At 41.1% G+C, this 13501-nt stretch overlaps 1 protein-coding gene across 1 annotated transcript in view; it reads right to left on the reverse strand.

Annotated features, from left to right (window-relative positions):
• Positions 1-8979, reverse strand: part of DTWD2 (DTW domain containing 2) — a 179981-nt gene extending 171002 nt beyond the window's left edge. Inside the window, exon 1 of the mRNA XM_050945956.1 lies at positions 8745-8979. Within this exon, the coding sequence (XP_050801913.1) occupies positions 8745-8893 (149 nt within the window). The 5' untranslated portion in view covers positions 8894-8979. The remainder of the gene's footprint in view (positions 1-8744) is intronic.
• Positions 8980-13501: the final 4522 nt, after the last annotated feature.

Genomic DNA, 13501 nt, shown 5'->3' on the forward strand with positions numbered 1-13501 from the left:
AAATATTTTCACTGTAAAAATGATAAACAGTATTTTTCAGTTCATTTCATACAAGTACTGTAGTGCAATCTCTATCATGAAAGTGCAATTTACAAATGTAGTTTTTTAATTAAATAACTGCACTCAAAAACAGAGTGGATAAAAATCAATGATTTTTAAAAAATAAAAAAAATCAGATTTTTTGATAACATGCTTTTTGAGGAAAAAACCTATCTAAAGATAATTAAAATTAAGATGGATTTAAGATGGATTATAGCTCAAATATATCTCATCATGGAATAGGGACTATAAATTCTAATTCTATACTATGAGACAATATATTCATGTAATGTTTAAGAAAAGTTTTGTAAATGAGTTCCAATAGTTCATGGATTAGGGACCCAATCTTTTGAGGCTCCAGGGGCTTCTGCATAGATTATTTAGGTCAATCTTTCTATCTATCCAATGGGACTCAGTGCTCAGTCTAGAAGATACCATCAGAGATGCTTAATTTTGCAGTTCTCAAATTGTGGATTTGTGTCTCCAGAGATAATATGCTTGTTAACAGCAAACATCTACGTAAATACATAAATACAATAAAATATAGAGGTGAAGAATAACAGACCTCAACCCTATTGTCCCTCTGCAAATTTGTGTACACCAAGACAATCCCCTACCTCTCTCAAAGTGAAAAGTTTCAAAAAGCTCAATGAATAGAAGATTGTTGGGGGCGGAATAGATCTGGACAAGGAGAAGAAGTCTAGAGATAAATGTGAGAAGGGAGGGACAGGCAGTAGAAACAAAAGTGAAACTGTTTGAGCAGCATATTCCAGAAGTCTTGAGGTCTTTCTGGGTGTAGCCTTCATTGATTTGAGATCTACTATACCATTCTCTCACTAGAAGGGAAAACCTATAATGGCAGCAAGCCATGAAAGAGACCCAGCTTGGGAATATTTTAATGAAGGTCCTCTATCTGTGGGTAAGATAGACATGCGTGCAAAATGCGAACAGTGCAACAAAGAAATGCAAGGCCTGGTTGTCCAGATGAAACATCATGAGAAGTGTTCCTTCTCAGGAAGAAGCTGCTTGAAGATGATAAAAGGAACATGTCTGAACATGCAGGATCTTCAGATTGGTAAACCTTTTTATTTCATACTTCTTTCTTAAGGATTGCCAGTCTTCCTTCTGGACTAGTCTTGAATTCTCATGTTTGAGCAAGAAATATAGTTGTTACTCTATGGTACTATCATTTTAGATGCAGTTGTGATAAAAAATAAGTAGCTGAAATAGGCAGATCTTCCTTTTACAATTTCACCTTTAAAGTAGTACTGAGTATCAGTGAATGCAATGAGTAATACTAAATGAGCAGTATGGTATAATAATTAAATAACTGCATTGACTTAACATATGGGATTCTGAAGACTATACACCTTCAAAATCACCATCATCACTACCAATGATAGTGTTTCAGTCACATCATGTATGTCACATAGCCACAGTATATCACCTGCAGCAAAAAGAAAAAAAAAAAAAAAGAATCTCCATCATCCAGAAACAACCACAGATAAATTTGTGATAAGAACCAGCAGATTACAAAAAGAAGTAATTGATTAAAAAATTGCCCGGTTTGTTTATGCAACAAACTCTTCTTTCCATATGATTGAGAACGCACACTTCATTAACAGGGTTCAGTCATTGAGACCAGGATACAGTCCACCTAACAGAGCAGATGTCATGGGCAAATTGCTGCGAAAAGTGTATGAAAGAGAAATTCCGCAGTGTGCAAAAGGTAGATAATGCTGTTTTATTTTTGAATGCAGGTTTCTGTGTACATAATTCTACATTTGTTAGTTAAACTTTCATGATAAAAAGATTGTACTATAGTACTTATATTAGGTGACTTGAAAAGTACTATTTCATTTGTTTTTTTACAGTGCAAATATTTGTAATAAAAAATAAATATAAAGTGACCACTGTACACTTTGTAAGCTGTGTTGTAACTGAAATCGATATATTTGAAAATGTAGAAAACATCCAAAAATATTTAAATAAATGGTATTATCACAACTTAACCGCTTGGCAGCCCTAATCACAACACACAGTATGACAATTATAAAAAGTAGCAATGGCTGTCTTAAAAATGTCTTTCACAACAGCAAGAATTATTACTCCTAATCTCACAAACATAAAAAGATACCTAGGACTGCTTTCACAGATTGCTAGACCTCAATTCACAAGCACACAATTAACACATCAACACAGATCTATTATACATGATATTCCAGACAATTTAAGTTTTTCTTGGTTAAAATCACAGGGCCTGTTCCTGCAAATACTTCTCATGCACAATTCCCTTTGAAGTTTATGGAAGAATTGTGCACATAGCATTTATAGAGACTTTTAACCAAGATCTGTAACAACAAATTGCTAGATATTGCTTTATGTCATCCTCTTTTATATGACCAACAGCCTTTTTTAAAGCAGCATACTACATTTAGGGAACAGTGATGCACTAGTGTACATAAGAGCATCATTTCCTAACCCTAACGTTGCTCAAAGATTATAATGTTAAAATATCTACATGGTCTCATTTAGAAGATTAGGGTTGAAAGAGACCTCAGGAGGTCTCAAATTGAAATTGTGCTTAAATATAAATATTCGAAGGGGAATATTGTTTGTTTCTTTTATTATAGCTATCAAGATGACATAGAAATTAAATTGGATCTACATTTCCTGATTACAATTTAAAAAACAAAAAACAAACACCACAGAAAACCAAAAACTTTTGCTAAGCGGGTTGTTTAAATCTTCGGGGAAAAAAATCTTTAAAAATGACAAAGCAATTGCTACTCAGCAATCACCAAAAATTTCAAAATATATGTGAGGAAATCACATCTAAATGTTAAACTCTTTCAAGTTGATGAAACAAAGGGGCCGGATGGTAGGGGTGGTGAGGGAAATCAATAGCTGTCTGTTACTTTCCATTTTGTTAGAGTTAGCAGTCAGTTCTATTAAGTATCAGAGGGGTAGCCGTGTTAGTCCGGATCCGTATAAGCAGCAAAGAATCCTGTGACACTTTATAGACTAACAGATGTTTTGGAGCATGAGCTTTCGTGGGTGAATACCCACTTCGTCAGATGCATGTAGTGGAAATTTCCAGGGGCAGATATATATCCACTACATATCCACTTCCACTATATGCATCTAACAAAGTGGGTATTCACCCACGAAAGCTCATGCTCCAAAACGTCTGTTAGTCTATAAGGTGCCACAGGATTCTTTGCTGCTTTTACAGTTCTATTAAGTATTTTTTGAGACACTTGCTAGACTTACTGACAGCACTTTATATTAATACAAAATAGATAACTTGTATTTTTAAAAAGAGACAGGCTTCAGAGAGCAGCACTCATGTCAATTACGATCATCTGGCTGCTCACTGGACTAGAACTGGCAGAGGGGTGGCATGACAGGCAAGTTCACATTGTATTAACCATGCATCCATGATCCCAGCTAATCCACTATTCTAGTTTAATTGATGGTTTACCCAGCCAGAACCCCACAGGCATGTTTTAAAACAAGGCATACATGTTTTCAACTGAGTTATATTTTGAGCCTATAACAAGCTTAGATAGCTTCTCTGACCAAAACATGTGTTTGGTTGAGTGGGGATTGTAAAAATCAGATTGTGAACTGGCATCAAAACAACATACAAGAAACCAATAATCCATTAACCGAGAACAGACTTTAATCGTCATCTCATAATAAGATCATAAAGATCTCTGATGTCCACTGACATAGACTATATCTATTATTAATATACCAGTATTCTATGCAGTTTACACGTATATATCTTATATTTTCATTTTTTAATGAAAGTACATATCTAGCCCTGTTTGTGAAGATGGTATTCTCTATGTAAACTGACTGTAGGTTGTCTTCCTGAATCTAAAGCCAAGTAGCTCCATTGATTACTCCTGCTTTTCGCTTAGATTTCAATTATTGTGTATTTTATTTCTGCAGGTGTTCTTAGCTATGGCCTTGTCTATACACAAACATTGGAGTGTTTTAACTAAATCTGTTTCTGAATGGTTTAGTGAAAACACTTTGCCTAAAAATGCTTAAATAGGTTTGGGCAATGTATAGTTTACTTTTAAATTAGTGTAACTGGTTTGTAAATAAGGCCTATGTTTGATAAGCACATTTTATTAATCTAAACAAATGTATTTGTACAAAAAATACACCATGAGGCATTAGATGGCAGTATTATATCATTATTCACAACACCACCAGGAATAATTGAAGATTTCTCCCCAATCAATGGATTAAAGTGATTCAAAAGATTCTATTAACTAAGAGGTACTGGAAGTGATTTTGAAGAGTTACTCCTGAGGGCATTCTGCACCAACAAATTAAAAATTCTGTGCACAATATTTTAAAATCCTGAAAATTTTGTCATATAAATATGGAGGCTCCAGCATGGCATTGGGGAGCACAGGCAACTGCCTGCACAGAGGTAGGAGATCACTCTGCAGCTTTTCCTCCCTCCCCCGCCCCCCAGACCGGGCTCAGCAGTGAGGCTGCACCCAACTCTGACACAGCACAAGGATCAAGTCTCCCACAAACAGCACCCCAAGGCCCTGCCCCTACATGCCAGGTGCACCAGGTGTGGGCAGGCAGGCTCAGCCTGGCAGGATCCAAGTGAAAAGGGACTTAGTGTAGGGGGATCCAGGTGTGCATTGAGAAGCTTCTGTGTGGGGCAATCGGGGTGCGGGAGGTGATGTGCATGCACAGGGGCTTGTTGAGTGGTTCTGGGTGCAATGGTAATGAGGCTCTGCAGAGGGGGCCCAAGTGGGAGGGTCTGGTATGAGGGCCTCTGGATGCATGGAGGTTGGGTGGATGGGGGAGAAGTTCCCCGTATAGTGATCCCTTCACCTGCAGCTGAGGAGCGAGGGGTGGGGAGTTTGCAGAGCTTCCTGTAACCTGGGGAGAAATCTGAGGGTGAGTCTGGCCCAGCCCCAGATGCTGTGCAGAGGAAGTCCCATCCTCCCCAGCCCAGTCAGACCTAGCAGCTGAGCCCAGTGCAGGGTAGGAGCCACCAGCTGGGTCTTCCCCAGTCCTGCGCCTTGCCCCACATTGATTTACTTCTCGGCCAGTTGCCCTAGGCACCCAAAACTTACTGCTGGGGAGGGTGGCATGACTGCTCTTGTGACTTCCCTTAGCTTCCCTGTCAGAGAGTCATTTTTCTGCGGGGAAGCAAAGAAATCTGCAGAGGACATGAATTCTGCACATGTGCAGTGGTGCAGAATTCTCCCAGGAGTAAAGAGTACACTATAGTTCAAAGGCATACAGAACACAAGACAAACTGACTTCTGACTACAGAAAGATTTTCCAATACTGCTGATATAAGGATGAGTGCTTATAACTCAAACCACTGAATAAATATTAACTATCGTTTCACCACCAAGAGTTATATTTTTTAATCATGCTCATCTCACAATTGTAAAATCTGCTGTGAAAGTGTTCTTAAAACAAATATGTGCTCATTCACCATCCAAGACTGCTATAACATGAAATATATAGCAGAATGCAGGTAAAACGGAACAAGAGACATAATTCTCCCCCAAGGAGTTCAGTTGCAAATTTAATTAAGGCATTTTTTTTAAAAGAGTATCATCAGCATGGAAGTATGGCCTCTGGAATGGTGGCCAAAGCATGAAAGGGCATACAAATGTTTAGCATATCTGGCATGTAAATTCCTTGCAACACCAGCTACTAAAGTGCAATGTGAATGCCTGTTCTCACTTTCAGGTGACACTGTAAATAAGAAGCAGTCACCAGTATCTCCCATAAAGGTAAACAAACTTGTCTGTCTTAGCAGTTAGCTGAACAAGAAGTAGGACTGAGTGGACTTGTAGGCTCTGAAGTTTTCCCTTTTTTTTTTGTTACTCAAAAACAAACAAAAAAAAATCTACATTTGTAAGTATCAGAGGGGTAGCCGTGTTAGTCTGTATTTGTAAGTTACACTTTCATGATAAAGAGATTGTACTGCAGAACTTGTCTGAGGTGAAATGAAAAATACTATTTCTTTTGTTTATCCATTCTTACAGTGCAAATGTTTGTAATAAAAATAATAATATAAAGTGAGCATGGTACACTTAGTATTCTGTGTTGTAACAGAAATCAATATATTTGAAAATGTAGAAAAAAATCCAAAAATATTTAATAAATTGCAGTTGATATTTTATTAACCGTGTGATTAATAGAGTTGTTAAGCCAACTTAAGTCTCCTTGTAGACAGCCCAAGGTAAACAGAAGAAATCTTCCATCAACCTACCTCCTGCCTCTTGGGGAAGTGGACTGCCTATACCAATAGGAGAACCCCTCCCATCACAATAGTGCAGCCATGCTGCTGTAGCGTATTAATCAGACATACCCTGTGATATGAACTGAAGAGACAGCAAGCAGGTGTGAAAAGAGAGAGAGAAAGAGGGAAAAGTGTTGGGTGGGAGCTCAAGCAAGTTTGGCAATATTGGCCGGAATCAACCCTTAATCAGTTCACATTAAGAAAACAAGTTACCATATATACTCGTTCATTAGCCCATTCATTTATAAGCCGAGCCCCCCCAAGATGATTAGGTGAAAATAGCAAAAACTGTATGACCCTTGAGGTGTTGGAATCTCCTTCCTTAGAGGTTTGTAAGGACAGGCTTGACAAAGCCCTGGCTGGGATGATTTAGTTGGGATTGATCTTGCTTTGAGCAGGAGGTTGGACTAGATGACCTCCTGAGGTCCCTTCCAACCCATTTAGTCTATGATTCTATATTTCAGGGGTTGGCAAACTTTGACTCCTGGACGTCAGAGTAAGCAGCTGGCGGGTTGGGACATTTTGTTTACTTGGAGCATCTGCAGGCCCCTCAGCTGGAACCCCTCAGCTCCCTGTGGTTGCAGTTCACCATTCCCAGCCAATGGGAGCTGCGGGAATGGTGAACCGTGGCCACAGGGAGCCAAGTGGTTCCATGCCTACAGATGCTCCAAGTAAACAAAATGACAATGTATTAGATATTCAATTCAATGATTCCATAGAGTTTAAAATAATCAAATTTTAGTGCAGACCTGTTTATAAGCTGACCCCACTCTTCGATGCATCACTTTTTTACCAAAAATATACAGCTTATGAACGAGTAGTATACACAGTAATTAAAAATATCAGTGTTTCTTTAAAGGGAAATACATGTAAAGGACACTGAGACAGGGGTAACAAGATAATGCAAGAACAAGACAAAGTGATAACAGCAAGAACTACTAAATAGAAGAATCAAGGTTCACTGCACTAATCCAGACTACACACAAACTAAGTTCTCCCAAGTCTTTTTTTTTTAAATGTCATTCCCTGTTATTTTTCTACTGACACCATGTTATTTTCTGACTTTACTATATGATCCACCAATTTAGATCTTAACGGCTTTGGGGCAATCCTGCATATTAACATACACTGAATATTAAGCATGCACATAAGTGCATCCAGGATTGGGGCTTTAAGGTCCTAGTCACAGCTGTTCAGGATCTGCTGGATACTACTTGGGTAAACTGATCAAAATCAGGAGAGCACAGGCTGGCAGAAATGACCACTCAAGGTAACTCAACTGTTTTTCCTAGGAATATGTACATAAACTTAAAACCCAAGTTGTGGAGCTAGAATATTGAGCTTTGTTGCCACTTGATGATTACCTCTTCTGGTCATTCCCTCTGGGGATCCTGGCATTGGCCACTGCAGGAAGACAGGTTATTGGGCTAGATAGGCCTTTGGTCTGACCCAGTATGGCTGTTCTTATGTACTATTTGGTACTGAGCTTTCTGGCTCATAGTTACCAGCAGGACTGTAGCAGGTGGAGGTTATAATGCTATTGCTGTAATTTCAACTATATATGCACATATAAGAGTTGGGCCTGTAATACTGTCTCATTATTTCCTTATACCTGCCCATCCATCTGTATCCACACATCTCCCTCTGTGGAAAGGATAAGGCAGGGAGTCTCAAACTGGGGGTCAGGACCCCTCAAGGCATCACAAGGTTATTACGTGGGGTGGTCACAAGCTGACAGCCTCCACCTCACTTTACCTCTAACATTTATAATGGTTTTAAACATATGATTTGATTCGTAAGGAGGGGTCACACTCAGAGGCTTGCTATGTGAAAGGGGTCACCAGTACAAAAGTTTGGGAACCACTTGGCTAAAGGAACATACATAACAAAAATGCAGCCCCCTCCCCTACTGCACCAGTGAAACGTGTAGAAATGCTTAGGTGAATCCTGTGCTGTACAACCTGTACAGCTCAATGTGTTGTACAAAGGAGATAAGCACATCATCCCCCCCCCCGCCCCATTTTTTTAGAGAGGGGAAAAGTGAGGCAGGGAGAGGGGAAGTGACTTGGTCAAGGTCAGGCACTGGCAGAGCTGCAAGCCCCCTCCCCAGCAGCTGAAGTCCGCGCCCTAAGCGAACACAAGCATGTGGCTGGTAGCTTGCACCTGCAACTCCCCCCCGGCTCGGCTCGGCTCCCCTCCCCTCAGGACTCCCGAAGGCACGTCTCGCCCCGCGCCGAAGCCGGACCCGGCGGAGCCCCACGCTGCGGCCCGTGCGCGATGCGAGCAGAGCTGGGCGCAGACAGCGGCTTGTGTCCTCGCGCTTCCCCCTCCACAACGGCAGGGGGCGCAGCCGCCAAGCCCCGCTGCCCGCCTCGGGCTGACCCCGCGCCCCGCTCCTCACCGGCAGCGGCTGCACTCCGCCCGCCTCACGCAGCGCTCCACGGGCAGCTCCCACAGACCCTCGCAGCCGCCATCTTCCTGCCCCATTGCTGCCTCCGCGGGCCCTTCCGCCGCGCCCGACTCCTCGCTCCCAGTCGCTGGCGTCTCCATTTCGCCGCCGGCTGGGAGAGCTGCTGCGATGTGGGAGGCAGCCGCCAGGTGGCGCTAAGAGGCCGCGAAAGGCGGCGGTCGGTTGGGAGCCTGGGTAAGGCCGCGGTGGCCCGTCACATGGGGGGGGGTCAAGCGTTTATCGCGGGACCGCCCCCCGGGCTGCTCAACCAATCACAAGGCCAGATAGGGTCACTATTCCCGCCTTGTGGGGGGGGGAGGTAGCCGGTGATCCCGGTGCGGAGGTGTCAGCCGCGCAGCCTTCTCCACTTGCGCCAGAGGCAAGTCCGGGGGAAGGTTCCCGGCAGCATATGCGAGGCCGGGATACGCTGCTAGCGAGTCGCTTGTGATAGCCGGGCGTTGCTGTCGCGTCCCCTACAGTGAAACTGACCAGACCTCCTGGGCAGGTGTGCGTATCTGCATTGGCCCGGAGTTACTCCGGATTAACTCCACGTGTGGCTGTGCTGCTTCTGGAAGCAGGCTGCGTTATTCTGCACTAGTTTAATTCGCTTTGTTTATTCATTTGTATTAGCGTAATCTACAACTGGAGCTAATTCAAAGATGACTTTATTCCATTTTAGCATTTATATATAGGCAAACATACATACGTCTTCCTCTGTGCTGTAGCATATTCTGGTAGAGCCTGTAGTGTAGGCATACGGTATGTGCAAATCTTTGCAGGATCAGGCATTAGTGAAAAGTAGATTGGGGGGTAATTAATTTTTTAAAAGTTTAGCTTATTGTTAAAAGTTAAGGAACTTTATAATAGTCATAAAATGATGAAAGACAAACAACCAGTGGGCAAACTCTTTTAACAAAACAACACCTTCAAAAGATGAGCCTTAGAACTTAAATCATAACTCTGCTAGAGGCTAAAAGTCATGGATTTTATAAAAAGATACTGGCTTTTTGGCTCATTAAAACAATCTAACCCACTACCCTTCTTATTCCTATGACTGCAGACCTGGACTGTTTGCTTGCAATGTGTGTTAACTCATATCCCTATCTGTTCCACCCTTGTATTTTTCTGAGACACTCTGAATACCTTTCTCAGACTTGAAGAAGAGCTCTTTCTCTTTCTCTTGTGTCTTTCACCAACAGAAGTCAGTCCAAAAAAAAAAAAATTACCTCATTCACCTTGTCTCTAATTATAATATGACATTTAAATTGATAGTGCCCCCTTTAATGTGCCTCATAAAGCTTTTATGGCATCAAGTGTCATTCCCCAGGTGCCACTCTTTGGCTGTAAATACATTCAGATTTTTTCAGTGGTAGTAGCTGTACCTAATTATTAAATATGAACTAAAATGCTTTTTACCTGCAAGACGAAACTCAGGGATGTGTGTTTCTAAGATTAGCACTAGTCCAGAATGGTTAATATTTTTACACTAAAGCTGACACACAAAATCCACAGGACAAACATGGGTATTTGTTTAGTAGAAAAATGCTAAATATTTCTTTTTAAATTATAAATTAAAATGAAGCAGTCTTTTATGAATGCATAAGGTGGTTAGATTATGGCTGCTTAGGGAACCATAACTTTGAATTTCTTGAGTTCTGTGCATTTACGATTAGTTTAACAGTTACATTTATTAAGGCCCTGATCCTGCAAATACCTTTGAGTGCCTTTATTCATGTATAGGGTGACCAAATGTTCTGTTTTTAAAGGGACAGTCCCATATTTGGGGACTTTTTCTTATATAGGCGCTTATTACCCCCCATGCCCTGTCCCGTTTTTTCACAGTTGCTATCTGGTAACCCTACTCATGTAAGAAGTCCGGTGTGTAAAGTTACTTAAACAGTTGTTTTAGAATTGGAGGCTCCTGTCTTGCATTTCATTTTCACTAAAAGAACTCTCTGATATACTGCATTGTTAACTTTCATTTGCATCTTTTTGCAGCTGAGCAGTTTGTTGATAGCAGTTTTTCATGCGAGACTTCCCTTTTCTAAGGTTTTGCATTATCACATGTTTAGTGACTAGCCAGAATATCATTCTCACATGGAAAGTCCACTAACTGTGCTGGAAACTACCCTTTTTCTCCTCTGCATTTATCTCTAAACCCTCTCTTTCTCTGTGTGCTTATCAACAACTACTAAGCCTGCAATTACTGAAAACCCCCTTTTGTTACCACTAGTACTCAAAAGGGAGGTGCCAAATGAGACATTCAGAGTAGATATGCATTTAAGAGGTGGAGAGTAGCATTTAGGAGGATAATCATATATATAATATCAGAGTGAAGTGGGAAATGATCCAGCATTTTGTTTTATCAGCCTGACTGTGAATAGTTGTTTTCCTGACTCACTGCCCAAGCCACAGGTTGGTTGGATACTCACCAATGTACGCCACTTGGTTAATAAAACAAATATCTGCATAGTTTCCTTTATTTCTTTTCTTTTTACAGATAACTGTATGTCAGAACACAGACTTCCTGTTCAGTTATCCAACTGGCTTCAGATTTATAGTTCCATGACCTACAGAAATGTTTAGCAAAAGAGAGCAGTGGTTCTCAAACTTTTGTACTGGTGACCCCTTTCACATAACAAGCTTCTGAGTGCGATTTCCCCCCCCCCCCATCAATTAAAAACACTTTATATATTTAACACCATTATAAATGCTGGAGACAAAGCGGGGTTTGGGGTCCCTGAGGGGTCTCAACTTCCAGTTTGAGAACCCTTGAGTTAGAGTTTTCTGCTCCAGTGATCAGCTAATGAAGCAGAGGTTATGGGTAATCTAGAGCCTCCCAGGAATCCCTTCCTCAACTGCTTGTCAGAAACTTTTGCTGTAGAATTGTTGCCACCAGGGCCGACTTTAGGCCTATTCTACCAATTCCCCGAATCGGGCCCCGCGCCGAAGAGGCTCCAGGCCCAGTGAGAATCCCTTCTGTGTCTAGAGGCGCCTCTTTAATTTTTACTCACCTGGCGGCGCTTCGGGTCTCCGACAGCACTTCAGCGACGGGTCCTTCACTCGCTCCGGGTCTTTGGCTACACTTCAGCGGCGGCGGGTCCTTCGCTTGCTCTGGGTCTTCGGCAGCGGGTCCTTCAGTGCCGCCGAAGACCTGGAGTGAGTGAAGGACCCACCACCAAAGTGCCACCAAAGACTCGGAGCACCGCCCGGTGAGTACAAGCCCCGCATGTTTTTTTACATGTGTGTTTGGCTTTTTTAAAGTCCTCCCTGCTGGGGCCCCGTCGAAACTGTTTGAATTGGACCCCGCACTTCCTAAAGCCAGCCCTGGTTGCCACCCCACCTTTACTGTGGGCTCCCATAATCTATTTTTATTGTATTTTTAATTTTATATATTGCTCCTCTTGTAGATGACATATAGAAGCTTTATAGGAAAACAGTCAGAAAATCAGTCATAGTAATTCTGGCAATGATGCTCATAAGGCAATAATTAACCTCCTTGACTCAATCCAATTTCTGGTTTTTGTTTTATATTTATATATAAAAAATAGACCAACAAATTTAATTTAACATCATTCTAAGTAGACAGTATTTCTGTGTCTGTGAGATATAGTTACAGATTCTTTTTGTGTTACTTGTGTTACTTGTCAGTGCTACTTGTCAGAAGAGTTCCCATGAGAGTTGAGAAATAAAAACCCTAGATTTAAAGAGCCCGCTTCACTTCCAACTGATTGGACAGACTGACATAGCATTTAACTGTGAGTGCAGTTACTGCTTTTCCTTAAAGTGAGGCAATGAGGCTCCTGTACAAAGTTACAGTCAATCTCTTGCTTCTCTTCCCTGCCACAAAAAAAGACTAAGGGTGAGATCCTTTCCACAAGGTAGTCAAGGGGAGTTTTGCTTTTGACTTCACTGGAGCCAGGATTTCACCCTGTGTCTGTTTAATCACAACTCAACTTCCGTTAGTTAAGGGAGCATTTGTTCTGCACTGTGTTTTCCTAACCACTAGTTTGTGGGCTTAGTGATTCATAGAGAGCTAGCTGCTGCTATGGTGCTGGCTCTGCTTGTTTTCTTTCTTAATATTACTTTTGCATGTGATCAGCTATTGTATTCTATTGTGAGGGAATATGTGTGAAGAAGTCTGTGTGATCATGAATGGGCAGGGAGGTGTCTGAGACAATCTCACTACTACGATGTGTGGTTCAGTCTCTGAAAAAGTTTGAGAACCTCAGTTTGACACTACTAAACATGTATTTAAATATAATTAAATTAACATGATTTTTGAGAAGTCCTTCAAAAATAAAACCAGAACCTTTCTTCTATGTGATTGAAGAATGCATCATTAACAGAAAATTAACAATGTTTAACAGTATTGTTGTCGAGTACTAAACATGCCAAATAAAATGCCAGCTTTTTTCAGAGCTGCTTGTGTGTCATTCACGTAAATGAGTTTGTTCCAGTTAAGGAATGACTCATTAAAGTAATGTTCATTAATAACTACAAATTACTAATATTCAGCATTGTGCATATGGAAATAAAAAATAATTAACAAAGGTGTTCACTTCCTACTGTACTAACCTCAAGAACATTGTCATCATTTTATGGTCTTTTTTTAGAAATAGTTTTGGTTACAAAATAGACAGCAGATTATTTCAAATTCTCATCTGACTTTCTTTTCCTGACACATTCTTTCTGAACTGTTAGTTGAA

Source organism: Gopherus flavomarginatus, chromosome 3 (assembly GCF_025201925.1).
Source record: "Gopherus flavomarginatus isolate rGopFla2 chromosome 3, rGopFla2.mat.asm, whole genome shotgun sequence".
NCBI classification, from domain to species: domain Eukaryota; kingdom Metazoa; phylum Chordata; order Testudines; family Testudinidae; genus Gopherus; species Gopherus flavomarginatus.